We start from the raw sequence: 24973 nt of genomic DNA, 5'->3' as shown, positions 1-24973 counted from the left end.
AATTAGTGTGTGAAGGAGCTGTCTGTGGTCTGCCGGCAGGAACCCAGATTCCAGCGTCTTGTTCAACCTCCGGGATGTTTTGGAGATTGAATTCCCGTCACCTGCCACCCACGAAAAATCTGTATGTCACACGGCTGCCCCTCCTCCGTCACTTTTACCTTCAAAGAACTGTTTGTGTTGTTTGTTTTAGTTATGAGCAGCGTACACACACACACACACACACACACTCTGCTTTTCCTGATTTTTCTTTGTCTCTTTGTGTTTCCCTCTTCCAAAGAGGACGGACTCCACGTCTCCTTTAATGAGGACGTTAACAGATCATTTCATTGGTCTAACAACGATGGTGGATACATCCACACCATCAGACTGTTTTTTTTAATTATGGAAAGAAAACATTTATCCCAGTTTTTTTTTATAGTAACAGCCCCCTCCTCTCTCTCTGCCTTTGGGTTGAAAGGGCGTCATGTTTATTTGCTGTCACTGCGGTGATTAATTCCTGAGCTTCATTAACATTCAGACGAGCTGAGAAAAGTTGAGTTGACCAGATGTTGATTCTTTTTCTTCCCCCTCTTCTTTAAACCTGCCATCGTCTGTCTTAATGATAACTGCAGAAAAACAGGAGCGACTCATTAGACTGAAATGTAAATAAGTCTACGTCTGTGTGTGTGTGTGTGTGTGTGTAAGAATGAGAAAGAGACACGCAGAGGAAGGGTGTGAGGGTCATGTCAGAACAAGATCACAGAACAAGGCATCAGCATCTGTGGCTTATGTGAACAAGCTGTGATTATTTTCATTCACTGATTTCTACTGCTCTCTGTGTGTGTGTGTGTGTGTGTGTGTGTGTAGGACTTCAGTGTGGAGTGTGGGATTTGTTATTCCTATCGTCTCGAAGATGCAATCCCTGATCAAGTGTGTAACGACCCTCGCTGCGGTCAACCCTTCCACCAGGCCTGTTTGTACGAGGTATAGAAAAACACACACACACACACACACACACACAGGTGTCTGTATTTGGTGTTTGTGGACAACGATTTATCACATTAACTACTACAAATATATGTCTAATCTCAATCCTTACTCCAACTCTTATTCTGACCTTAATCTAATCCTAACTTAATCTTAAACTTCAAAACACTCCTCCACAGCAGGACTGATCGTTCTCACTCAGTTCTGTATTTTTATACTGACCATCCAGTTAAATTGCAAAGAAAAGCACCCAAACCTCCTAGTGGTGAGAAGATGTAACTGAACTAAAACTACCATCAGTCCATTCATTGACTATAAAGAAGAAACAGACAAAGTCAGCTCGCTGCAAAAGTGAGATTTGAACATTTCTATTACAGACATCTGGACAACAGACACTTTATGTCATTCTCCAGTCCTGTATGAAACACTTTCTGGCTTTAAAAAGAAACTCCTGACTGAAGTAAAGACCAGTGTCACTTCAAACCGATGCTTCAGAATCAAAACGGCTACGTGATGATCTTTCCCTCTCTTCTATTTGCGTCTGTTTCCTCAGTGGCTTCGAGCGCTGCCTTCCAGCAGACAAAGCTTCAACGTCGTATTTGGAGAGTGTCCTTACTGCAGCAAGGTACGTGTGCGTACTTCATTAGCGTAGCCTTGTCGTCGGAGTGAGTTCTCAACAATGCACTGCATTCAGCTCTAGATGTTCCTGTGTTCAAATGACCGTGGGAAGCGTCTGATGTACGTGGCGTCACTGAAGGCAACGTAATATCCATTCAAAGTCAAAGTGGTTCTGGGTGAAAGAAAGCAAGTGTCCTCCAGCTGTGGTCCAATCAGATTTCCTTTATCATCACTACAGTGACAGTCGCCAGGTGTGAAACAATCAAACACAGAAAAAGGAAAGATTTGTCAGAGCTGAAAGCAGTCGCTCACAACGGAAACCTTTACAACAGTTGGTTTTTTTTTCACCTTTGAGTTACTACAACAATGTGATGAATGGATCACTCAGGGTCTGTGCTACGTCTTACTGTGGTAACCACACCCACAGATCTGACATCCCTGTGATATTCAAATACATTTCCTTTGTTTTGTTTGCTACAAAAAAAAAATCATAATCAAAATGAAACCAACTTCAGCTGAGAGAGCAGATGAGGTCAGAATTTAAACCTCATGAGTTGTTGGTCTATCATGACCTCAGACGTTGTTCTTTAACATAAACCAAAGCAGTGCCCATTGGGAATTGTACCGACAACAGGTAGACAGGGATGTTTGGTATTTAGGGGAATTGTACCGACAACAGGTAGACAGGTATTGGACATCTGCCCCAGTCCTTGGACAGTGTGTAATTAAAAAATATCATGTCTGTATCTGTTACAGCCCATCACTGTGAAAATGTCCACTCACACCTGAGGAGTGAGGAGTGGAGTCCAGGACACTGTTGCAGCGTGGCTGTGGCCCAACTCGTGGTCTGCAGCCATCTCCTGCTGCTGGTCGTGATTAAAGACCATTGGAGAAAACAACCAAGCAGGAAGGAATCAGCCCACTCTGGCAGAAAACACCCAGAGAACCAGAGAGAAAGACAAGACTTGTCTAAACTGGACTAAACTAAAGAATCTAAACCAACTTTGTCAACAGACACACAACAGTTGGTTCCACCGTCAGTGAGAGGAGACAACACCTGTAACAGGTCGAAACTCACTTCAGCAAAACTCCCAAAGAACCAGAGCACCCAACAAAAGAGGGACACCTACGTAGACCAACCACTGGACCAGTCCCCTCCTCCCCGGGCGACCTTCCCATCCCACTCCTGTGACAGCTGGTCTTCCCGAGTATCTGCTTTGTATACCGTGTGGGCTGCAGCCCAGTCTGTGGCTGTGAAGCTGCTCCTCCCACTGTTCCCTGTATTCGCAGCCCAGGAACGCTCGCTCTTTCCTTTGCAGATGGACGCCTCGCTCTAGTCTCACCAAGGTCACAGTCTCGCCACCGCCTCTTTTCCTGTTTGTTCTTTTGTTTTCGGTGTTCTCCTGGAGGAGGATAATTCACGTGTTTTCTCTTTCCGACCAGAATGGAACAATTCCTGTTCTGCTCTTGTGTTGAGTACAAAACTAAAATAAAAATAAAAAACTTGTGGAAGAAAAAAACTGTTGGACACTTGTGTTCACGTTCTTTGTGGACCTTACAGTGAACAATGGGAATTTTTTTGAGGGGCTTTAAAAACACACCGTGTAGGTAGGTGGAAAGTGTTGGTTCCAGGAATTTAAATCATCCTGACATTTTAATGAGCTTAGCACAAGAACAACACAGACTGAGCTCTGAGCGGTGACTCTTTTACCCACTGTTGGCATTTGTTTGGTTTTTTTTAAATGTGTTTGTTCATTTTTCAACCGACAGTGACCAACCAACATAGCAGTTTCAGCTAACACTTAGCCGTACAGTAGCAGTCAGCCAGTCTGTTACAACAAACCCAGTAACAACACGGTTTCAGAGAAGTACAGATTTGAACCATGTAGAAACATTTCATTCATTTTTTTTCCACTAGACACTAGAAACCGACAGGATGTTAAAACCAGGGAATATGAACTAATATGAGGCGGTATCTTCTTGTCTTTACCTCATTCTGCTAAATTCTGATATATTATTAAATTAACAGACACTAACCACCACCTCTAACACCGAAGATCAACTTCAAACCTGTTTGGACTGCGGTCGGGCTCCAATAGGGGGGGCTCTCGTATAACGTGCATCGATGGGTCTGGGTCGGGCCTGACTTTCATTGTCCTCTTCCTCCTCTTCTTCCTCCTCATCACTGTAATCTTTGTAGGTCTGCACCGCCCGCGGCCTCAGGGATCGTCTTACCTCCAGCACCACGTCTTCCTTCTGTAAATAAGAGACACAGAGTAGAGACTTTGATTCAGAACGTCTGAAACATTCACACAATGATGAATAAATAATAAGAATAAAAAGTCAGTGACAGTGACATCAAACAGCACATTTTAGAGGTTCTCGTTCCTCACCTTTGACCGAGGCCTACTCCTGTGATGAGCTGCTGCTGGTTTCGGCCTCCCTCTCTCCTGCTCCTCCTCTTCCTCTTCATCTTCATCGTCATCATCACAAACTGCAGCGACGAACCTGGCCTTCGGAGTTCCTCTGCCTCGTCCTTCTTTCTGCTGATAAATTCACATCATAGTAATCAGCACCGTGTTTCACAACCACATGACTGAGAGGGTTTATGTTGAGGTTTGTCAACTCGTTTTTTTACCTTCTACTGGAGACAAATGAACAGTTTTCTTTCTTTCACAGTTAGTCTTCTCATTCTTGAGACATTTCTGTTTAAAATACTGTGTATGAGCATGAGGAGAAACCCAACATCGTTTTATAGAACACCAGTGGTTCAGTGAAATGGTCCGGTGAGTGGCCTTTATCTCTGCTGACATTTACCCCGCTCACTGAAACAGCCTGTAAATGGCCACTTCTGTGTAACGAGGGATCAAACTGGCCAGCACTTTACTGGAGGAAATTAAATGACACCCGGGGAGGAGAGAGGAAAATCAGCAGCATAATTGGAGACGGCGTGAGTGTGCGACGTCAAACTCATTCAGATTAGGGCGACTGAGAGAGCGACCTCAGCCCCCGAGGGTCAGGGAGTGATCGTGGTGAGTCTGAGGAGGACAGTGTTTGGTCTCTCCAGTGTTTGCTCTCTCCACCTGTGGTTGACACTGTTAGTGGGGGGGTGCTCAGGGGGCGCTGGTTAACTGGCCACTTCTCTGCGGTCACTGTTGGGGTCAAGAGGCTCAGAAATGTCTGTGACCATCGACGGAGTTTCTGAAACTTCCCTGAATGTTTTAGAAAAGATGGTGTTGGTGAAAAACCAAGAGATAATTCCTGAAGATATGGGGATAGTCTCTGCTACACTGGAAAATTATATTTTCTTTATATATTGTTTATTTGTTTGAGAGCCTTAATATTTGCTGTTTTGTGATGTTGTTAAGTCTTTCCACATTTACAAACAAAGATCAATGGCTTTCTGAAGTTTTCAGCAACAAATAATGAAGTCATGTCTCTCCTGGATTCTTCCTCACCTTTTCCTTGGAACTAGGATCTGGGACGTTAGAGGACGACGCCCCTGCAGGACGTGCAGGCAGGTGCAGGTCAGGTCTTCCCTTCACAGTGTGGCACAGCAGTTGTCTGAGGTGATGGTAGTTTGGTTCTTCATCGTAGCGGAGGTTTCTGACATACAGGAGGAACGAGGCCACTTCATCTGAGAAGAGAGAGAGAGAGTCAGAAGTCAGTGTGTTTACAGTGAGATTTCAGCCTTGACTAATCAAGAATCTCTGAATTCTGTATCAACAAACAAAGTCAGTGTCTTTTTTAAAAAGCCTATCGACACACAAAGTCAGTGTCTTTTTTAAAAAGCCTAAGAACTCTATTATTCCCTGTGAAAAGCACTATTTTAGGCTGCAGTTCTGGTGCTGGGCTCAGGGTGAAATAAATCGTGGGTGTTTGGAAGTCATGTGGCAGCTGAGGCAGGATGAACTTGAACAAGTCGCTCCAGATATGCATCAGCCTGGCAGTGTATCTCTACACAGAGGGCAGAGCGGCCGTGGATATGCACCGTGTCTGCGCGCCGAAGTGTCATACGTGGTCAGCGTCCATACATCATGCGCTGACCAGGCCGACATCTGTGACACTCGCCGCAGCGCACACACACTCCACCGCCGTGATGCATTAAGTGTCTCTTATCTGCAGCAGGCAGCGAGGACCTGCTAGTGTCCATACGTCACAGCGTGAGCCCTCACACAGGTGTGACCTCTCCTCACACGGAGGAGATAAAACCAGACACAGCTCTGAAAGGCACAGAGATGGGACAGCTGCCGCCGAAACCATCCCACGGCAAGAAGCAAAAAATAATAATTATAACAAATACTGAGAGGTTTGTGAATATTTCCTGCTGGTATGAACCAACAGTAACTGATTTTAATACCAGTGTTATTAAAGTAGACATCTGATGCTGTTTCTTTACGTCACTAGTTAATAACAAAAACCATCATTCAACCGGAATCTGAACCAATGACCTCTGCAGTGACCTCTGAACCGCCATTCAGCAGTGCAATAAAACTTGTGCTGCACAAAGGAATAATAATAGTAATATATAACCCTGACTGCAGACACGAGCGCCTTGGATGTCAGCGCAGTAATGAAGACGTCCTGCGTCTTACCTGTGCCGCTGTCCCTGCTCACTGACAGCTGCTGGACGGAGTCTGGGAGATTATCCATCAGTCTGAGGGAGGAGAGCAGGTGAGGAGATTTAAAAACCAGGAGGAAGTGAAGACATTAGCAAACACAAAGGACAGAAGACGCAGGCAGATGTGCAGCGACGGTGGAGGACGTATCAGTGACACCTGAGACAAACCAGGGAGTTCAACCTGAAGGCTGATCCAAACACACCAGAGTGATGGAAGACATCTCTTTTTAAACAGGCTTTTTCTGTTAGATTGGTAGAGTTGGCGGATTTGAGACGTCACTGTGCATCTTGACAATGACTCGGAGAAAGTTGCCTTCCAAGCCATTGTTGAACAGTTGAACAGTTGAACAATAACCAAGAGTTTTACTGGAAAATATGTAGTTGAGTATTGTAATCAGTCTCCAGGCCGACGGGATTGATTTTAAAATGAAGTCGGAATCTCTACCAATGCATGCTGGGAGTTTAGATAGATTTGTATTTTAAGCTTGAGATGAGAAGTGAAAACTTGTTTCCATGTTGTATCCAAATATTAACATGTGTATCAGCAATGATTAGTGAGTAGTAGTAGTAGTAGTAGTAGTAGTAGTAGTAGTAGTAGTAGTAGTAGTAGTAGTAGTAGTAGTATATTGTGGATATATACTGAAGGTAATATGTTCAGGTAAATCAGCTAAATATACAGTATACGTATCAGATGTAAATATACTATTTTTTTTTTATACTCTTGGATCCGACCCCAGTCCACCCACCTGGTCTTGGCCTCCTGCACCTGAGCTGGGTTCTTCAGAACACGGTCCCAGGGCAGAGAACCACACAGCCAGTGAAGGAGACAGAAGCCCAAAATCTGGAGGTCACTGCGTCTGGACGGAGCTGCAGACAGAAGGAGAGAGAAGAAGAAGGAGGAGGAGGAGGCCGTCAAAGGAATCCAATTCTTGTCACGAGGGATTTTTAGACTTTCATAATCTAGTCACGAGGGATTTTTAGACTTTCATAATGAGAGGTTTTTCCATGAATGTTTTGGTGATGTTTCCAGTGAGCTCATGCCTGCAGCCAATCACAGCAGGGGTTGCACCTCATAACAGCACATGTTTAAATCACCTTAAATATGACTTTAAGAGTGAATGGTGCCCTGCTGTGAGTGTGACTGTGATTGCACAGGTCTACATTAAAGTACCAGATCTATCAATACACATGGACCAGGGCCAGGTAGAGGGGCTGAGCCCGGGGAGTTTTAGCAGCTCAATACTGTAACGGCTGCCACCCGTCTCCTGAGAAATTACCTATTGACTGGCTCCATCAGAGGGGAGAAACTCCTCCCTGAGCCACAGCCAGCATTGATCCTCCTCAGCCAACAGTCTGCTCCACAGAGGAAGTGTGGTCACTGGCAGGCAGGAACAGATTACATGGGACGAGGCAGATGTAATCTGATTACACATGCTTGGTTTCTCTAATACCGTTCATTGTCCAAACAGACAGTGTGTCCTCACTCTTATACAGGCAGAAGAAAATATATGTAATGGACTGCCTGCACACGCAGCATCATTCCAGCTGACTGCACCCCCGTCCTCGGCTGATTTATGTGGCTGAGGACGTACAGGTGAAAAAAATGTCCTCAGTCTACGTTAGGACAGTCACAAAGTTTCTATTGTCTCAATTGGGTTATACAATTGTTTTTTATAATAATAAAATAAAATAATACATTTTAACTCCAAACAATCATTAAACTGTTATTTTTTTTATTTTTATTTTTTTTGCTTAAACTTTCACAGAGTCGGTGCATTTCCTCCTGCTCTGGGTCAAATAAAGAAAATAGGGAAATTAAATTCCTTTGCTTTGCCTCAGCCTCTCTGCAATAGCTCCTGCACTCCTCTAGAGGGCCCGTCTTCACCCTGGCTCTTCTCACACCATACATGCTGTCACAGCTTAATCGCCACAAAACTACATTTTATATTGTTTATATAAATGGAGTCCACTTCCTGTTCCTGGACTTCGTTGACCACCAGCTGCTCCTTCAGACACAGAGGTGGTTGAAGCCACATCTAAACTGGACCTCGTTACACTTTGTCTCCACAGCTCTGTGTTCGCTCTGTTAAACAGCAGTTGTAAAGTGGGCATCAAGTCAACATCACACTGTGGCTCTGGATTGTTGTACATAATTACACGGTGCTCCACGGCTACTCAGAGCTTGTTGAAGGAGAATAAAGATGACAAATACTGACACTGGAGAAAAGTAAAGTAACTCCCTGAGCGTGGTAATAGATTAACAATTAAAAAGATCAACAACTACATTAAGCATGGCTGCCCTCGGTGTGCACTGCAGGCACATTATCACAGCTCATAATGGTGGTGTGTGTGTGTGTGTGTGTGTGTCCGCTCTTCTGTGTTTAACTTGTTTTGCCCTCACATGATGAATGGCACAGGAACAGACTGAGATATGCACGTGCACACGTACGTGTACACACACACACACACACACACACACACACACACCCTCTCTCTCAGGGAACTCGGACCTGCTGAAAACACTCAGATACAGAATTCCGACCGTCCACGGAGGCACAATTGCTCCAGAGGAGGAGGTGAGGCAGCTATGATGCTGCTAATTATCTCCTATTGTTATTCAGATTCCCTAAAGCAGGCAGCGGTGTCGCGCTCTTAACCCCTTTTGCTCAGCAGTCCTTTCGTCAGGAGACAGTCTCATGTCCGCTGGTGGACGCCCACAGAATAGTGATAATTACACCGTTTAGCTTCGCCTTCAAGGCCTGACACTCGCAAGACGTGTTTACCAGAGTGCGCCATGGCAACCTGTCAGCCGCTCAACGTCTTCATGGACTCAGGTCAGAGGAACGCAGGCTTTGGTTCGTGACCTCCTGGAAGCTTTGGATAACACTCATACACAACGTCCAGAGATTCACTCCTGTTGTATACGAAGCTGCAGGTTTCTGACGCACCATCGTTGACCGGCATTTTAGTTACTTTAGACTCCATAACAGAAGGGGAAGTAGTGTTATTTTCAACACAATGTATTATCTTACTAACTTTATTCTTCATTTATGTCACGGCTATAAAACAAAAGTATTTGTGTCTGTCTCTCTCTCTGGTGTTGGTGTTGAAGGTTGCAGACCCCAGGTCTCGACTACAGGCTGCCAGGTGTTGGTGTTGAAGGTTGCTGACCCCAGGTCTCGACTACAGGCTGCCACCACGTTCACGTCAGGTGCTGGTTTTGCCTAAATCTTATGGGGTAAAATGATTTCCTATTAGGCAGGCTGGATATACTAGGATGTGCTGGGCAGCTTAGCGTCACCAGGCACATCCAGCGCTCACATTCTACAGTGCCAGGAATTGGGACATGCCTCGGGCTGCGCTGTGACAAATTTTGACAACAAGCTGACAATTTAATCAGCTGCATTCAGCTGAAACCCTTAAATTGAGACAAAGGTGATGTTGGCTGCTGTCAGCCATTTTTTTCACTCTGCATATTCTCTTCCTGTGGGTTTTTTAAGGGTCCTTGTTCTGTGTAGAACACTGACTGCATGTCAGTTCCTCGTACGACTACACTTCAAAAAAGCTGACCCGTCTCTTTTAAATTAAAAAGAGAGTTCCATTTGATAATTGCTGACACCGCACTTTCTGCCCCTCTTTCATTTATCGATCAGGGGTTGATAGAAACACCGCCACAGTGATTAGGCAGGCGGAGCTGTGCTAACGTACGATATCGAACAGCGGGGGGGCGACCAGCATGGGGCGCACAGAGGTTATCTGTGGCCCGGTGCTCACTCCCAACAACCACCAGAGCTCTTAATTAATGGAAGATGAATACAAGATGCAGGTTATGACTTTAGCTAATTAGGGAAGCGTTAAATAGAGAGAGACACGGCGGAGCTGCTGGAGTTCCGCGGAGGCTGGACATGGAGAATCAATGGTCAAGGAAGGAAGGGAGCATGTAGGCAATTTGCCAGTTAATGGGTTCCCAATATCAGCTGAGGACGGTGGAGTGTGGCGGCGTGTGCGTACCGACTGTTTTACATGTATTGACAAACACAAGACCTCTAAGGACAACGCCGGGAGTGGAGTAAATATAAACGCTGTGAGACTAAAGAAATACAAGCCATCGATTACCACCAACCTTTCTTTAAATATTTAACTAAAATCTGAAAAAGAGAGAATTGGAGAGAAATGCTTTTCTGTGAATTTGTTGTTGTGAAATAAATGTAAACATTCCAAGTAATGTTTTAAAAGTAGAGTTTGGCTAAAGGGAAAGTTTATGTTTTTATAAGTGCAGTGTTTGAGATGCTAATGCCTTGATGCAGGTTTGCATAAATGAATGTGGAACAGAAAATGTTACAGCGCATACATTACAGAGTACACAGTACTGTATATTTATACACTGTGTTTTTCCCCTCAGCCTGGGTTTGTCATTTAAATGTTGGGCTACCAAACAAAAAATTAAATGTAATTAGTCCCGATTATTCAAGATAAACGACATTCTTAAATAAACAGCTGTTTTAATTTGTGACTAATCCTAATGATGTAATGATTAATATGAAAAATGTCAAGAAACAAAAATCAAAATTTAGCTCCATAGAGTTGGTGGATTTTTCACTTTTACTGTGTATCTTGACATTGACTTACAGAACTACAGAAGAGTTGCTTTTAAAACTGCTGAGATCGTTGTAGCCTCTACAAACACATGCCTTACGTTGAGTTGGTATTTTAAGCTTGAGCTGCAGTAAAAACAAAACTTGTCTTATATAACTTATATTATAACATGTGTAAGAACACCTCATGTTAAAGACTGTGGTTGATGTCATCACTCTGACGGCCAAAGTCAAAAACCTCTCACCAACTCCTCTGTGGGCATCAGTGCTGGTGTACTCGATGGTCCCATTGTGGCCCTTCTTGGGGTTCTCTTTGTAGTCTTTGTGCTCCCCATCAGGACAATATCTGAAGGACAGTCCGTAGTCAGCCAGGTAGACCTGCAGGACAACAACATCGTATTTCTCATAATGAAATAAAAAATGTAAAGTCTTTTATTCCTCTTCTTATCTAAAGCTGCGGAGAGAGATTTCTGTTCAAATGACATTACCTTTTATTCCACAACTAAACTCCCTAATCTCCATAACTTCGGTTTATATCTGAAAAGCAGCTGCAAATGAGATTTGTGCAGTTGGAGATTTAAAGGGTACTGACCTTCTCACGGTCTCTGTGACCCTGCATCAGGTTGGCAGCTTTAATGTCGGCGTGGACGTACTCGTTCTCGTGGATGTACTCCAGCACAGTCACCAGTTCTCGACCAAGCTGAAGAACTGTGGCTTTTTTAAACATCCCTCCATTTTGATCCAGAACTTTCTGGAGATCGGTTCCCAGTCTGTCCATGGCCATGAATCGATATCTAATTCAAAAGAGTGACAACCATTTGTCCTACTTTATGATAACTTTCAGCTATTTTCTATTTGAGAGACCAAATGAATCAAAAAAGAAAATCAAAATGACCATATAGTGCAGCTGTCTTTAATAATCATGAATCGTGAACCGTCTACTGATGCCTTGCCATTGGTCATGTAAATACCTGAGGTTGTTATTCTCAGCGAGCCCTGATCCCCAGTAGGTTGGGATACCAAGAAAGTCCAGATTCCTGCCTTTCATCCATTTCTGCACTGAAACAGGATTACAGGAGAAATAATTATGCAAATGTGTGTCTGTGTGGTCGGTTCTATTTTTACACTCCTGAGGAACTGGTACAAGCTGTCTGAAAAGAGTGGTGTCACAGGTGTCAAACCACCCACTAAATTAAACTCCAAACCACAATGACTACAATAATCAGTGAGCAGTACGCCGCCGCTGCTGCTGCTGCTGCCGCCGCCACGGAACACTTAATCGTAGCAAAATACTTTTACTTATTCCATCAATGTCAGATTGTAATGATTTCCTAACCTTGAGAACGGCCCCAGTATAACAGCTCAGGTTTTCGAAGCCTCTGTGAGGAAGTCCCTAAACTCCGCAAAAGTAGGAAAACCGTTTGTCCGCGGCTTCAGATTTGACCTTGTGAGTGTAATAATGCATGTGTGTGAATATCAATCATAGAGTATTGAAGGAACAGTCCCTGCAAACACACAGAGGCCCCAGACATGGCAGTAGGTCTGGCTCAGTCTGGATGGCTACTGGCCTGACTGGCGCTGGACCAGGCTGGCAGGTGGTCAGGGGCTCAGTGGAGGCCCAGGCATCATTACATGTGAGTGGCTCCCGCTCTCCATTTCAAGGTGCTGGAGAGTCCAGACATGCTCAGAGAGGGAATTGTGTGTTGAGGGGGAGTGCGGGGGGGAGGCGTATGCTGATGGCCACTGAGGTGCATGTTTGCTTTGGCTTGTTATTAATTACTGTGTGGCACAGAGTGAAGCCCCTGTCTGTGGCCACTTCATCAGTCAAACTTGTTGGCGCTCCAGTGAGCTGCTGGGATGCTGGACAGGTGGCGCTACTCACTGCTCTCCACTTTGGCTGCCCTTTGGTAAAACTTGAGCTCGGAGAACAAGGGACCATTCTCGTGGTACTCCTGTGTGAGCGAAAAACAGTGTGTGTCTGTTAAAACCGCATTAGGGCAACAACAGCCTGCGCTGACAGAGCGGTCATTAAGGTGACCAGTGGTCAGCAGGAGGAGGAGAGCTGAAGTTACTACTGGTTATAAGTAATTAGAATTACAGCTGTCAGCTGAATAATCACGATTAATCGTGAATAATCCATAGTTACTCTGTGATTAATCAGATTATAATAAATAAAGAATACAATAAAATAAATGTACTGCTGTAACGTAATGCACTTTTATAGGGAATACAAATTAAAAACCGGTCAAATAGAAAATGACAGTTATACTCACCAACTTTATGACGTACACGAGTGCAGTTATACTCACCAACTTTATGACGTAGTCAGTATCTGCTGCAACAGGTCTGTCCACATCCAGGGAGGCTTTCAGAAAATGAAAAAAAAAATTATAAATTCAATTCTGTTTAATTTTTTTTCTATATACAAAGTGAAACCTCTGTTGTCTTTTTTTTGGCACAGAGACAGAAAATAGATGAACAGTTTTTAACGACTACAAATGCAGCAACTGTTTTTAAGGAAATAAATCCTCATGGTTCATAATGATAGTGGTTTATAAACAGTTCTATGGAGAGTTTGTGAGAAATGCCTGCAGCATGTGGAAAGGGATTTTTCTGTGACCAAACAACAAACAGTTCATCTCCAACCCAGATGGTCACAGTAAAACCAAGACGATGACACCGAGATGATGGCAGTTACACAAAATTGTCTGTCAAATCCTAAAAGTAAATTAGCAGAACATCATTACCATCATCACTGCTCTGTTCATTTAGTCTACTAAACAAATGGTTCCACATCTGAAGAATCTACAATAACAAGGCTATAAAACGCTTCTTTCTAAATGGGCCTCTTTTCTACTTGTTACTGATTGTAAGGGCAGGTCAACAAAAAGTTTGTTTTTTGCTCTCTGATTGTAAGGGCAGGTCAACAAAAAGTACCAGGACAGATATATCAGTACCAAGATAGATGAGTCCAAATCCTCCTTGTCCAATGATCCTCCCCAGCCTCCATTTCTTTTTCTCTGTGTCTGTCAAAATAAATCCATCTGGAAGTGGCTTTGGTAGCGCCAACTTCTTTGGTGGTGCCATTGAAACTGAAGTTAAAAAAGCAGAAAAAACCTTAAAACAAAATAAATAAATAAAGATGCCAGGTTAAAAACGCATTTTTGTGTGATTATACTACATTAATGTTAACTTAACAGTTGCACAGACAACGAATACCTCTGCGTTTTAATGACATCTAAGTCGTGTCACGTGAGAAGCTGGAGATTTAATTAATCATACCATGGAACTCCACCACTAGATGGAGCTACTTTTATGTTGTGCTTCATAATCAACACAGACCTTTAACAAAGTCGACAAAGTAACAGTTCGTGACTGTACGCTTCAGCGATTTAGAACTACACACTTTCTACAAAGTAATGCACCTGTAGGTGTCAGGGGAGCGGCTCTACCGAGTGAATCTTCATGTCGACGGTTAAAAAGAGGAGAAAACATATAACATTTGTAATAAGGCTCTTAAATCACACGCTTTAAAGCTGCTACTGACCTCAGCGTGACACAGCACCACGGCAACAGTTCGGCTTTTTAGCAGTCACATGTAGGAAAAAAGATTTATTTGGGTGAGGGGGTGTTGACAGTTTGCAAAACAAGACTATCCGAAGCAGAGAGTGCTTTAAAACAGAAACAGAAAACCAAAAGAGACCAAACGTTTTCGCACTTCCTGAAAGTCCCTCCCGCTTTAAGAAACATCCAATAGAAGGCGGTCTACGTCATGAAGCAGTAGCTGAGAGATACGCTGTTAAGGCGGGACTTCAGTAAATGACAGCATGGCTGACGAATGAGAATACAGAAGCAGTAAGTTTGTTTTTATTTCTTCTCTCTCTGCAGTTAACATATATATCCATCCATCTTCGTCCGCTTATCCGTTACTGGGTCGCGGGGCCGTAGTGGTGAGTCCACAGGAACAGTTAACATATTGTTATGAAAATATAAAAAATAAAAGAATATTGACAATTATACACTTTTACACAAGTCTGTGTCACAGACACAACATTAAACACGTAAATGGTTTAAAAAGTATTAAATTAACAATAGATATTCCATTATGGTAAATGGTTTTAAGTATTAAATTAACAATAGATATTCCATATAATAAAGAAAGTAGACAGTGTTTCGTTCAGTAAAGTAGAACCATCTGTCGTCACACTGCGTGATTAGATACTGGACTGTGACAGTTAAGACTCCAAAGTCAAACCAACCATTATGTGCTAATGCTGTTTATTCAACTTACTGAAACCCCATCAATGACCAGTTTGTTTTATTGATCTCTCTCTGATCTCCATCTGGCTGTACAACATGGTCAATAGCTGCTAATGAAGACAGGCTGTGTGGATACAAACAGGCACGTGTCTCTGCTCCAGTCGGCCCTGATCACACTCATCCTGCTACAGAGAGGGAACAAAGAGGTAAAACACCAACACCTTCACCCTGATGCTACTGTCAGTTTGAACCATTCCCTTCAATTCTAGACTCACGTTGAGCTGTGTTTTTGTCTTCAGTGTTCGTGATGCTAATAGTAGTTATATAGAACAACATCACACACTGAAATTTACCATTTTTATTATGGAGTTTGGTGGAAGAAACAAAGAAACAAAAATTCAGTCGGTTTGTCTGTGAGGTGAGCCTTTAGTTAAACGGTTTCATCGGTTTCTCTCTTGTTATTCTGCTTCAGCCTCTTCACTTCAGTTGTACCAAAGGAGGTTAAATGCATCTAATAAGGTCTTTGTCCTTGTCCAGTAGGACACAAACGTCCATCCCTGTACTGGATTGATCCAAAGTAGTTCCTGTTAACTCCATGACCTTGAACCGTGACCCCAGATTTAAACCTTGACTTCTTTCAGTCTCTCATCCACCCTCATCTCCTCTCTACTAACTTCCATCTTCCTCTCTCTCCACCTCAGACTCCGTCAGCTCTCCGTCGGGGTAATTGCTCTGAGTTTGTTGCTTTCATGCAGGGGCCACAACACCGTTTTTTCACATTAGCTCTTATGATGGAAACGGTATGATGGTCGTAATTAGAGGGACGCAGAGCAGGGCAGCAGTGGCTCTGACCCAGGGTGGCCTGAGTCCATATGGTTGGAGGCTGATAATGAGCAGGTTAATGTGCTGTGTCCATTTGTACCAGCTACTCAGTGTGGACAGAGAGGGAGTTTGACACTGTTTGTCCTTTTTACCCCCCCTTTACCCGCCCCCACACACACACCTCCACACCCACACACACAAACACATGCGTTTACATTTTTACTTCTTAGTCCAGAAAAATACAGTAACTTTACGCAGTGGTATACTGCAATATTTAGCAGACAAATTTATCTAATTCTATTCCTGTATTAAATATCCAATTAACTTACTTCACTAATTAGCGGATAACCTTTTAGCTAGCCTTTCTAGCCTTTCTAGCCTATTTATGAAAAAATTATAAGGTGTAAAATTTAAAATAAATACAATTTTCTCTGTATTTGTGTCTAACTAATGGCTAATTAACGGCCAGCAGCTAATTAATTTAGCTAATTTACCTTCCTTAAGATCAGGTTGGATTGTTTGTCAGCTGACGCTCTGTGAATAGAAACTCTCACCTACAACAACATGTACTAAATGGTCAAATAGTAGGAAAGTTAACTCTGTGTTGGACTGGTCCCTGTCAGGGCCATATTCAGATGTTGTCTTGAATTTATTCTCTGTTTTTTTCCAGAGCTGGTCTAATGATGCATTTTTTATTTGTGCCTAATCATTTACAGTAGTCACACTTGTCAGCACATTAGTGGCCAGAACAATTTGTCAGTAATTATGGACATCTTGCCCTCAAGCATCATAAACAACACTTTCAAACTGTTTCATTTTATGAATCATTTGTTTCTGGTCTTGTCTCTCAGCTCCCATCATGCATCTGTGCCACTTTTTCATGTACTGACTTGGTTTCGGTATGAATATGAAATTAAGCCAGTTCAAATGAAAGTAATACAAATCTAATGGCCAGTAATGAGACGGCTGTTTCACCATTATTGGATGGGAACTTCTACGCCAGAATGTGTGTGTGTGTGTGTTGCGTGTTAATGACTGTATGATTTGATGCTAATAAAACCGTACTTTCTGCTCCAGAGAGCGCGTGCACTGACCAGGATTCAGATTAGACCCTAATGGCTTTCAGGCCTGGGGCTAAACTAAAATGTAAAAGCCAACAAACCAAACATCACCTCGTCTAAACGTGTCTCCATTCCAACAAGTGGAGAAACGGAGACGTGGTGCTGTTTAACTGCAGTTTGACTTGTTTTACGGAGGAGAACTGCATGAAAGATGGCGCTCTTAACTGGTGGTGGTTTGCATGAAGCTTGAGCCTCACTTGTTTTTCTATGTTTTTCAAAAAAAAAAAAAACTCGACTTGCATAGAAATTACCAGAAAAGTGAGGGATGTCGGAACTGAATGTATTGAATGTATAGGTATAGATTGGCACTGTAACGCCGTAACTGTTCAGATGTGGCCGCTCAGCAGCGTGGCCCAGTGAACTGGATGACTCAGGTGCTTAGAATGAGTAATTATCACATATGAGCAGGACAAACACGTCAATGTTGGAACACAACACAGGCTTTACTCCTTGGACCTATTGATGTTTGTGTGGAGCCACTCAGCTCTGAAACATTTATTGCAGTTGAAGTGAAATGAAAACAAGGATTTCAGTTTGGCAAAGATCAAAAGAAATGGACAAAATATCTTTAAGGAGTCTTTTATGAAACGAAATGCACTGGTCCAATAATGAACCACATCAGTTATTTACTTGGACCAGGAACATTTAACTGGCTCCACAGTTCAGCCAAACTGGATGTTCCTTAAACGCTTGTTAGGACTAGTTTCTAATGAACTCTTTACTGAGATCAAGCCCACCTTCCTCTGACCTGAATTATATTTCTTTCTTAAACTGTACCTAAAAGATGAATGTCTTTTCTGGACCTTGAACATCCATTGCTGGTTGGCTAGAACCCCAGCTAGAGAACAGAGGCTGTCTTCAAAATAATTCATCTCTCAAAGACAGCAATCAAAGATTTAGTCATTATCCCAAATGAGAAACAAAGTACATCAATTATGGCTAGACTTCTTTTTGGCACAGCGTCGGATTTAATGCTATTCAGTATGATATCTAAATACAACGCGGTGGAAGAGTGGTTAGTGTTCATGTCGTACAGCGAGTCGATCACTGTATGAAGTTTGGACGTTCTTTCTTTTTTCCTGTGAATTTTCTCCAGCTACTCCAGTTTCTTCCTTCAGTCCAAGAACACGTTAATGGTTCGCTCCGTATTGATAGATGTTTATCCTTATTTGCGGCTCTGTGATGTCATCCGTCTTTGCCGCCGACTGCTGGGATTGGCTCCAGTTTCCACTGCCACACTGAAAAGGTTGGAGCAGTGCAATATGAATGAATGATGTCAGACGTTGGCAGATTATTGTCCAGCAGGAGCCCAATCATGTCAGTCCTGGAACTGAATCACAAAAGCTTGAGCTTTAGAACTGATGACGTTCAATTGGCCGTTTAGCAACGCTGCGCCGCGGGCATGAAAGAGACGATCACACCGACAAAAACACATGTCTGCTAAAGATGTCCAACTTGGATTCTGATTCATTAGTACCAATGCATCTCAATGCTACACACACACACACCAGACACCAGTCGTAGTTTGGATATAATGTTATAGTTATTGATCATGAACTGAAGTTTCAATGGTCATGGATTAGCGACGTAGCCTTTTGACCCAAACTGCTTCTGTTAAACTCCTTCACAAACATGAAAGAAGCCTCAGGTCTTTGAGCCATTAATCTGTGACAAAGGCCACACGCTGTATGTTAGTCTCACTTAGCATCTAATACCAAACCCAGTTACAAACAACAAAGAAACAGAGAATAATTTATTGATTCATTCCCCATGCTAACGAGAGTTTAGAGTTGCACGAACAAACAAACAAACAAACAAACGGCACTTTACTTTTTCCTTTGTTTCATCCCAAGTCCTGCCCCTAAATCATTCTGACCTCGATAAACAATATACTTTTGAAAAACACAAAAGAATCTCTGATGTTCGTCCCAAAGATTGTCCAATTTATGCATGTGTGTGCACTGCATGTGTGTGTGTGTGTGTGTGTGTGTGTGCTCCAATCTGGCCCTTCTCTTCTCTCACCTGGGTATCCTAACTAGCTCGGAGAGTACGGCGGCGCGGCTTGCAGGTACCGCAGGGCAATTACACAACTATCATTCTCCGCAGACTACCTTTGATGTTGTGCCTCAAACAACAATGCCGTCCCTCCCTTCATCCCTCGCCGCCGCTCGCAGAGTGTTAATTACCAAGGCAATTACCATCTGCATCCAAACCACTGTCTCCCAAACGGTGGGCAAGAATTCTGATGAGAGCTGAGTGAAGTTCTGAAGAGGACTGAGTTTGGTAGAACACAGAAGAGGCGTTTCATCACGTGATACTGAATCATAAAAATTGGGACATTTACAGTAAACTACGGAATAAATGAGACGAAATAAAGGGGGAATTTCAGGTTTTTAAGGTGGTATAAGACACAAACAAGTCCCTGCAGATAATCCGAGAAAATGAATTTTTTTTAAGTTCTTCTGCTTTACCAAAGTCCACAGAGATAAATTCAACTTTAGCCTACAGCGATTTAGTCACCCAAACAAGGGCTTCAAACTCTGAAGTCACAACAAAACATTTTATCTCAATAATGAAGGCACAAAGTCATCAACATCTAATGTCTGCTGTGAAGTGGAAATCAAAATGACTCTGTGGACTGTGGTGCAGCGAGAGTACGCTATCTTATCAGTCAGGTTCACCCTCTCTATCTCAGCTGCTAGAATTCCTGGAAGAAATCCACATTTTTAGACTAGTACGAATCAGAACTGGGATTATACTCTTAGTTAGTACTTATTATACTTATTATATTATTAGTGTTTTTAAATGCAGTATTCTTTGTTTACTTGTGTAGATGATGAATATTGATATATGTGATACTATACAAACAACCAAATAGCAGGAGACCAAAAACACATTTGTCCGTTTGAAGGAAAAAATAAATTGCTTTATTCTCCCATCGGCTTTATTTAACTTAAACATTTGAGGTTTGTTTGCAGTAACGGCACTTTTTAGTTTCTACGTAGCGTCTATATATTTATTTTAGTATTTTTTTCTTGTGTCTGATTCCTTGTGCTGTACTGATTTTCTTACATCCTTCTTGTGTCTGATTCTAGTTCCTGTAGTGGAAATTAAAAATACACCTTGTGCTGTACTGATTTTCTTACATCAAACTCTGTGGAGAAAACAGACATAGTTCCTGGAACTATTTTCTAAAATAACCCATGTTTTCTGCAACAACTGCTGCACGTACTTCCTGGTTCCTACAGGTGGAACAAACCCTTCATGGTCCTTATTTCTGGTACTAATTCTGCAGTGACAATTTAGACTTTTATAATAAAACACCGATAAACTCCTGTTTTCCGACAGTACTTTTTCATTTTCCAAGTTTCCTGTTTTTTCATTTTGTTAATAGGCCAAGCACATCGTCAGCACAGTGGGAATGCATTATTCAAACACATCTTTGTGACTCCGCCAAGATGATTGTAGCACAATCAGCCATGAAATAAGTTTGCTGTTTTAAAACTGTTCCTCTCCGTCTCTCTCAGGTCTCTCAGGTGTATCTTTGTATTCAGGTCGTCTCGCCCGCGCCAAAAAATCAATCTCAATCAAAGGTGGCAAGGAGTTTATCATAAATTATCATGAAAAGGGTTCCCACTCAGTAGATGCTTAATTACAATCTCATTTGAATATGTTTGCATATTAATGAGTTTGGAACAGAAATGGTTTTTGTGGGGTTTGTAATGTGGGGGCAACACGCAGTGATAATAGTCATCCTTTAAAATGGATTCAGTGTTGGTGCTGGTGGAGACCTGATGACACACACACACACACACACATTTATATATGGATATAGTGTATGTTTGCTGTGAATATGTGTGCAGAGCCCACATTACTGTAAGCACACCTACTCGCTCACACACACTCAGGGGTGTTATAATATGATTAATGGCGGAGTGTCTCTGACATTAATAAACTATAACCAAATTAAAGACTTCATTAGTCTCAACTTGAGCTCTGTGTTTGGTCACACAGTGAATCAGCGCCGTGTGATATTTGCCTTGCGTGACTTTTCACTTTTCTCATTCCCTTTCTTTTCTCAGGCTCCGAAGTTTACTTTCTGTGCATCTGTCTTCTCTGTAGAACCGTTTCTGGAGTCAGAAATATTAAAGAAATCGCCTGGAAAAATGTGTCTTTATGTTGTGGTCCACTGAAGCCATGCAGTCATATGGTTACGGCCTTTTAATGTAGCAAAGATTCCTTCTCAGGGAACTGTTTTTTCCATATTTTGTAGTTAGCCCACTTGCCTTTGAGCAAGAAGATCTGATTGGCTCTAGCAACTTAAACTAAAAAACCTTGGAGTTCCTGGAAGAACCTGAGGTACTGCATAAGGTAGTCAAGTGTGTCGGAGAAGTCGGAGAAGTAGAGGATAGCTCAACAAGGTGTGCAGTCAGAGTGACCGATGGGTTCGTCACATTAGGGATCAGCTTTGTTTTGCTACAGTGATGGTCAGGTTGACCGATGCCAGGCTGAAGACTCAGTGGACCAGGGTGTTACCAGATGTCATGTGTGGAGGAGAAATTGTAAATATTCGGTGTCGGACACAGAATGTCGGAGATAAAGCTGCAGAGCAGGAGGGGAAAAATCAAAACCCCGGCACAGATTTCTGGATGTAATGAAGTAGGATATGGAGGTGGTTGGTGTTAGAGGAGGCAGAGTTATATTTAGGAAGAAGGTTTAGTGCTGAACCTCCATTTCTAAGTCTTCTTCAGGTCCAACCAGCTGAGAGTTCGTTTTTCACCAAAACTTGGTGATTCAAAAACAGAAAGACTCTTGGGAGGAGATGCAGTGTTCAAACATTTCCATTTCACTATGACGTTTAGGAACCAACAAACACTCAGTCAGTCAAACACAGAAATTACTTTTAGTGTTTGTTTATTTGCACAGTCCTAATCGAGTAGTCATGGTTGGAAAAGAAGATTACGCAATTAGGATTGATTTCACGGTAAATATTTAATGAAAGATGCAATAAGACACGATTAATCCACTTCCTGTTTTAGCCACTCTCACAGCGTAAACATTATGCAACAGAACGTTCCCCGTAAGTCGTTCTCCATAGGAGACCTGCTTAGCAAAGCTGTGATTTTCCTGCTCTATTCTCTCCGGTGGAAGATTACAGCTGTCAGCGGCGTAGTCAGACAAGAACTCATCACTGCTGCAGAAACCTTGAGCTTTCAAGAAAAAGAGTAAACGGCAGAAAAAGAAAACGGCACGTTGAGCAGAGGGCATTCCTCATCTGTGATGCAACAGCAGGGACTAGTGGTGGGAGGTGGTAAAAGCTTCTTCTCCTTTCCCTCCTCTGCTGTAGATCCTCTTTTTTTATCTTTGTTTAGTTTCAACTCTTTCTTTCTCCTCAATCACTCCCCTGTTGTTTCTCCTCCTCCTCCTCCTCCTCTTCCTCCTCCTGCTCCTTTTCATTCCTCCCATATTAACCTGCCAGACTTGACCTTTACTCTGTTTGCCAGATTATTACAGCTACAATTATTGCAGATTACGTCTGTATCTCTCTCTCTCTCCCCCTCTCTCTCTCTCACACACACACAGAGCAGTTTTTTATTAGCTCCTTACAATAGCTGTTATTGACTCCTCACATCACCTAAAGGCCAACAACACTTGAGTTCTATTTTATTTCTTCTTTTTCTTTTATTGAGAATGAACGTGGTATTTTTTTTTTCCTCCTCTGATATTTAATCATTTGAATGTATTTACTGTTTGCCTTATTCAGGTGTTAATCTGGGCTTAACCTTTAGATGCTACACCAGGATATATGTTATAGAGATAAAGGAGAAGACACCTCCAGGCTCCTCCCTGTGTGAGTTGGAGCAACATAATCAAATGAACGGTGAACATAAACAGACCATGTTTTTGTCATTGGTGATTGTCTCCTCTTATTGACAGGAGTGAGTCAGTTTCTGCCCCCGTCCAAACTTTCACTCTGCCGATGTACGTCGTTAATTCGGCGCCGTGGTCGGCGTCCTATCAATATAAGGTCTTGAAACAGCGCCACCTCACGCTGTGGGTGATTAGAAAATGCAGCATTTTTCTTTTGTCTATCGGCAGCTGAAGCCACAAGGTAACACACCCACCCCCAAGGGAGGGTGTGTGTGTGCCCACGGGGAGAGTGAAGGTTAGGGTAAAAGGAGGTTAGGCCAGAGGCATGTTTTGCCCTCAGGGGGTAAATTTTTTTTTTTTTTTTTGCTGTATTGCAGTTTTATGACTCAATTTCTAGAATACTATATGAAATGCTTTTTTTTTTTTTTTTGCCGTACGACTACTTTCTCTGTCTTTTAAAGAAGTAATCTATTTATGGATGAGTCAATATTGGAAGAAGAAAGAACAAAAAAAATCTTGTTTTCTCTATTGTTTCTCCGACCTGTGTTCGAAATATATGTCACACTGACACATAAATCATTGTATTAGTGTGTGTGTGTGTGTGTGTGTGTGTTGGGCAGAAGCCAAAAGGACGGGAGGTGGAGAGTGTTCAGCTGTGTGGAAGAATCTGAGCTTAATCAGAGCTGAGGGCCAGCAGATTAATTACACCAGCGTTTTACACACACACACACACACACACACACACACACACACGTACACACCATGCGGAAATAGCCAGCGGTGGCCATGGCTTTTAAAAATGGCGTGCTAATGAGTGAGTGTAGAAGCAGAGAAATGAAAAGTGAAAAATAAATGCTAACGTCTTATTGATCTGTGAGTGGAGATGTTACACCTCCATTAGAGGGAGAGCGTCCTTCTTCATTAACAGCACAGGCAAACGGGGGGGGTGAGATCAGCGGAATGTCATGGACGAAGTCATGTGACATCCTCTCACACAGACAGTGCAGTACAAAACATGGAAATGTGTACAGTTAAAGTTGAATTATTTGGTAACTCACTAACTTAGTAATCTGTCTGAGTCTTAAACTAGATTTTTTTTGTTTGTTTGTTTTTTTTTGTATTCCTATGTGCCTTATATTTGTGACCTCACAATGTATTTCCTAAAAAGAAAATAGTAAAAAGTTATCCATTTATTTGACAAACGAAAACTAAAGATAGATGAACATAAAGGGGAATTGAAGAAGTGCCAGTATTTGACGTTTATTTGTATTTAGTTAAACGTGACCAAAGTGTTTGGAGAAATATCCGTACATGTGTTTATTTCTGTGTAAGAAGTCTCCATGGCACCAGGCTGTGGGAGGTAAATATCCCAGGACTTAAAACTAATGAAAAATCACTGCACACTTAAACTCAGATATATGCATGTCCACTGTTGGCAGCAGTTGCTGTTAAATGATTGAAGAAGAGAACAAAGTGAAAACCTATTACCTGATGAATCAATGCTCCAGCCATGTATGTGATTGTGGGTATAAGGCAGATGCAGATGTATGAGGCTATTTCTCCTGCTTAACACACACTCACACTCACACACAGAGGCATTTGTATTTGGGCGCATCAGAGTGATTGAGATTGCCCTCGCAGACGTCCAAACCTTGTTTTGGGATTAGCCCATGCTGAGAAAAGGGAGGAGAGCCGGAGCAGAGAGCCTTATACTTCATCCTGCCTCTCATTAGACAACTCCAGGGACACGTCAGACTGCAATTTGTTTCCCTTGCATCCAATAAACAGCTCATTCGCCGGTCAATCAGTCACCGCAGCGGCTAGTCAGATTAAACCCAGCAGTGGTTGACAGAAAGATGAGAAAACCAGAGGGGATAGAAGGGGTTTAGAGGCGACGCTGGGCGAGGACGGCGGCGAGACAAAGACACACGTGGAAACGTATCTGCATCCTCTTCTCACATGAATACACATTACACACCCGGTGATGTCCTCCATGACTGTAGCAGCTCTGGAGACGGGGAGGTTTGATGGATAAGTGATGAGAACACCACCTGGTGGAGCAGTTACTCAGTGTTTGGTACAAACCTCAGTGGGCCGTG

The 24973-nt window shown here is 42.6% G+C and overlaps 2 protein-coding genes and 1 long non-coding RNA gene across 11 annotated transcripts in view; 2 read left to right on the top strand and 1 right to left on the bottom strand.

Moving 5' to 3' along the window:
- fancl (FA complementation group L) overlaps nt 1-2537 on the top strand; it is a 14369-nt gene extending 11832 nt beyond the window's left edge. The window contains exons 11-14 of one of the 2 annotated variants that reach the window (XM_008321440.3): nt 40-121; nt 847-963; nt 1520-1591; nt 2341-2537. In XM_008321440.3, the coding sequence (XP_008319662.1) occupies nt 40-121; nt 847-963; nt 1520-1591; nt 2341-2373 (304 nt within the window). In that variant the 3' untranslated portion in view covers nt 2374-2537. Of the gene's footprint in view, nt 1-39; nt 122-846; nt 964-1519; nt 1592-1660; nt 1682-2340 lie in introns of those variants that run through there. The other variant, XM_017037238.2, reaches the window with a different exon arrangement.
- vrk2 (VRK serine/threonine kinase 2) overlaps nt 1-14613 on the bottom strand; it is a 54462-nt gene extending 39849 nt beyond the window's left edge. Inside the window, exons 1-14 of one of the 8 annotated variants that reach the window (XM_025060663.1) lie at nt 14020-14066; nt 13758-13892; nt 13110-13165; nt 12683-12752; nt 12137-12193; nt 11772-11859; nt 11393-11594; nt 11046-11178; nt 6952-7072; nt 6180-6241; nt 5043-5221; nt 3978-4130; nt 3655-3840; nt 153-605 (exon numbers count right to left, since the gene is read on the bottom strand). In XM_025060663.1, coding sequence (XP_024916431.1) covers nt 507-605; nt 3655-3840; nt 3978-4130; nt 5043-5221; nt 6180-6241; nt 6952-7072; nt 11046-11178; nt 11393-11594; nt 11772-11859; nt 12137-12193; nt 12683-12752; nt 13110-13165; nt 13758-13892; nt 14020-14038 — 1560 coding nt within the window. In that variant the 5' untranslated portion in view covers nt 14039-14066 and the 3' untranslated portion in view covers nt 153-506. Of the gene's footprint in view, nt 1-152; nt 606-1702; nt 1817-2395; nt 2988-3654; nt 3841-3977; nt 4131-5042; nt 5222-6179; nt 6242-6951; nt 7073-11045; nt 11179-11392; nt 11595-11771; nt 11860-12136; nt 12194-12682; nt 12753-13109; nt 13166-13757; nt 13918-14019; nt 14072-14347 lie in introns of those variants that run through there. The other 7 variants (XM_025060665.1, XM_025060659.1, XM_025060661.1 and 4 more) reach the window with 7 other exon arrangements.
- On the top strand, nt 8296-10938 carry LOC112487810 (uncharacterized). The gene is made up of 2 exons (XR_003051261.1): nt 8296-9331; nt 9382-10938. It is a non-coding gene; the product is annotated as an uncharacterized LOC112487810 (long non-coding RNA).
- Nucleotides 14614-24973: the final 10360 nt, after the last annotated feature.

The sequence above is a fragment of the Cynoglossus semilaevis genome, chromosome 12 (assembly GCF_000523025.1).
Source record: "Cynoglossus semilaevis isolate Cse_v1.0 chromosome 12, Cse_v1.0, whole genome shotgun sequence".
In the NCBI taxonomy this organism is placed as follows: Eukaryota; Metazoa; Chordata; class Actinopteri; order Pleuronectiformes; family Cynoglossidae; genus Cynoglossus; species Cynoglossus semilaevis.
This window is presented reverse-complemented; position numbering and strand designations above follow the sequence as displayed.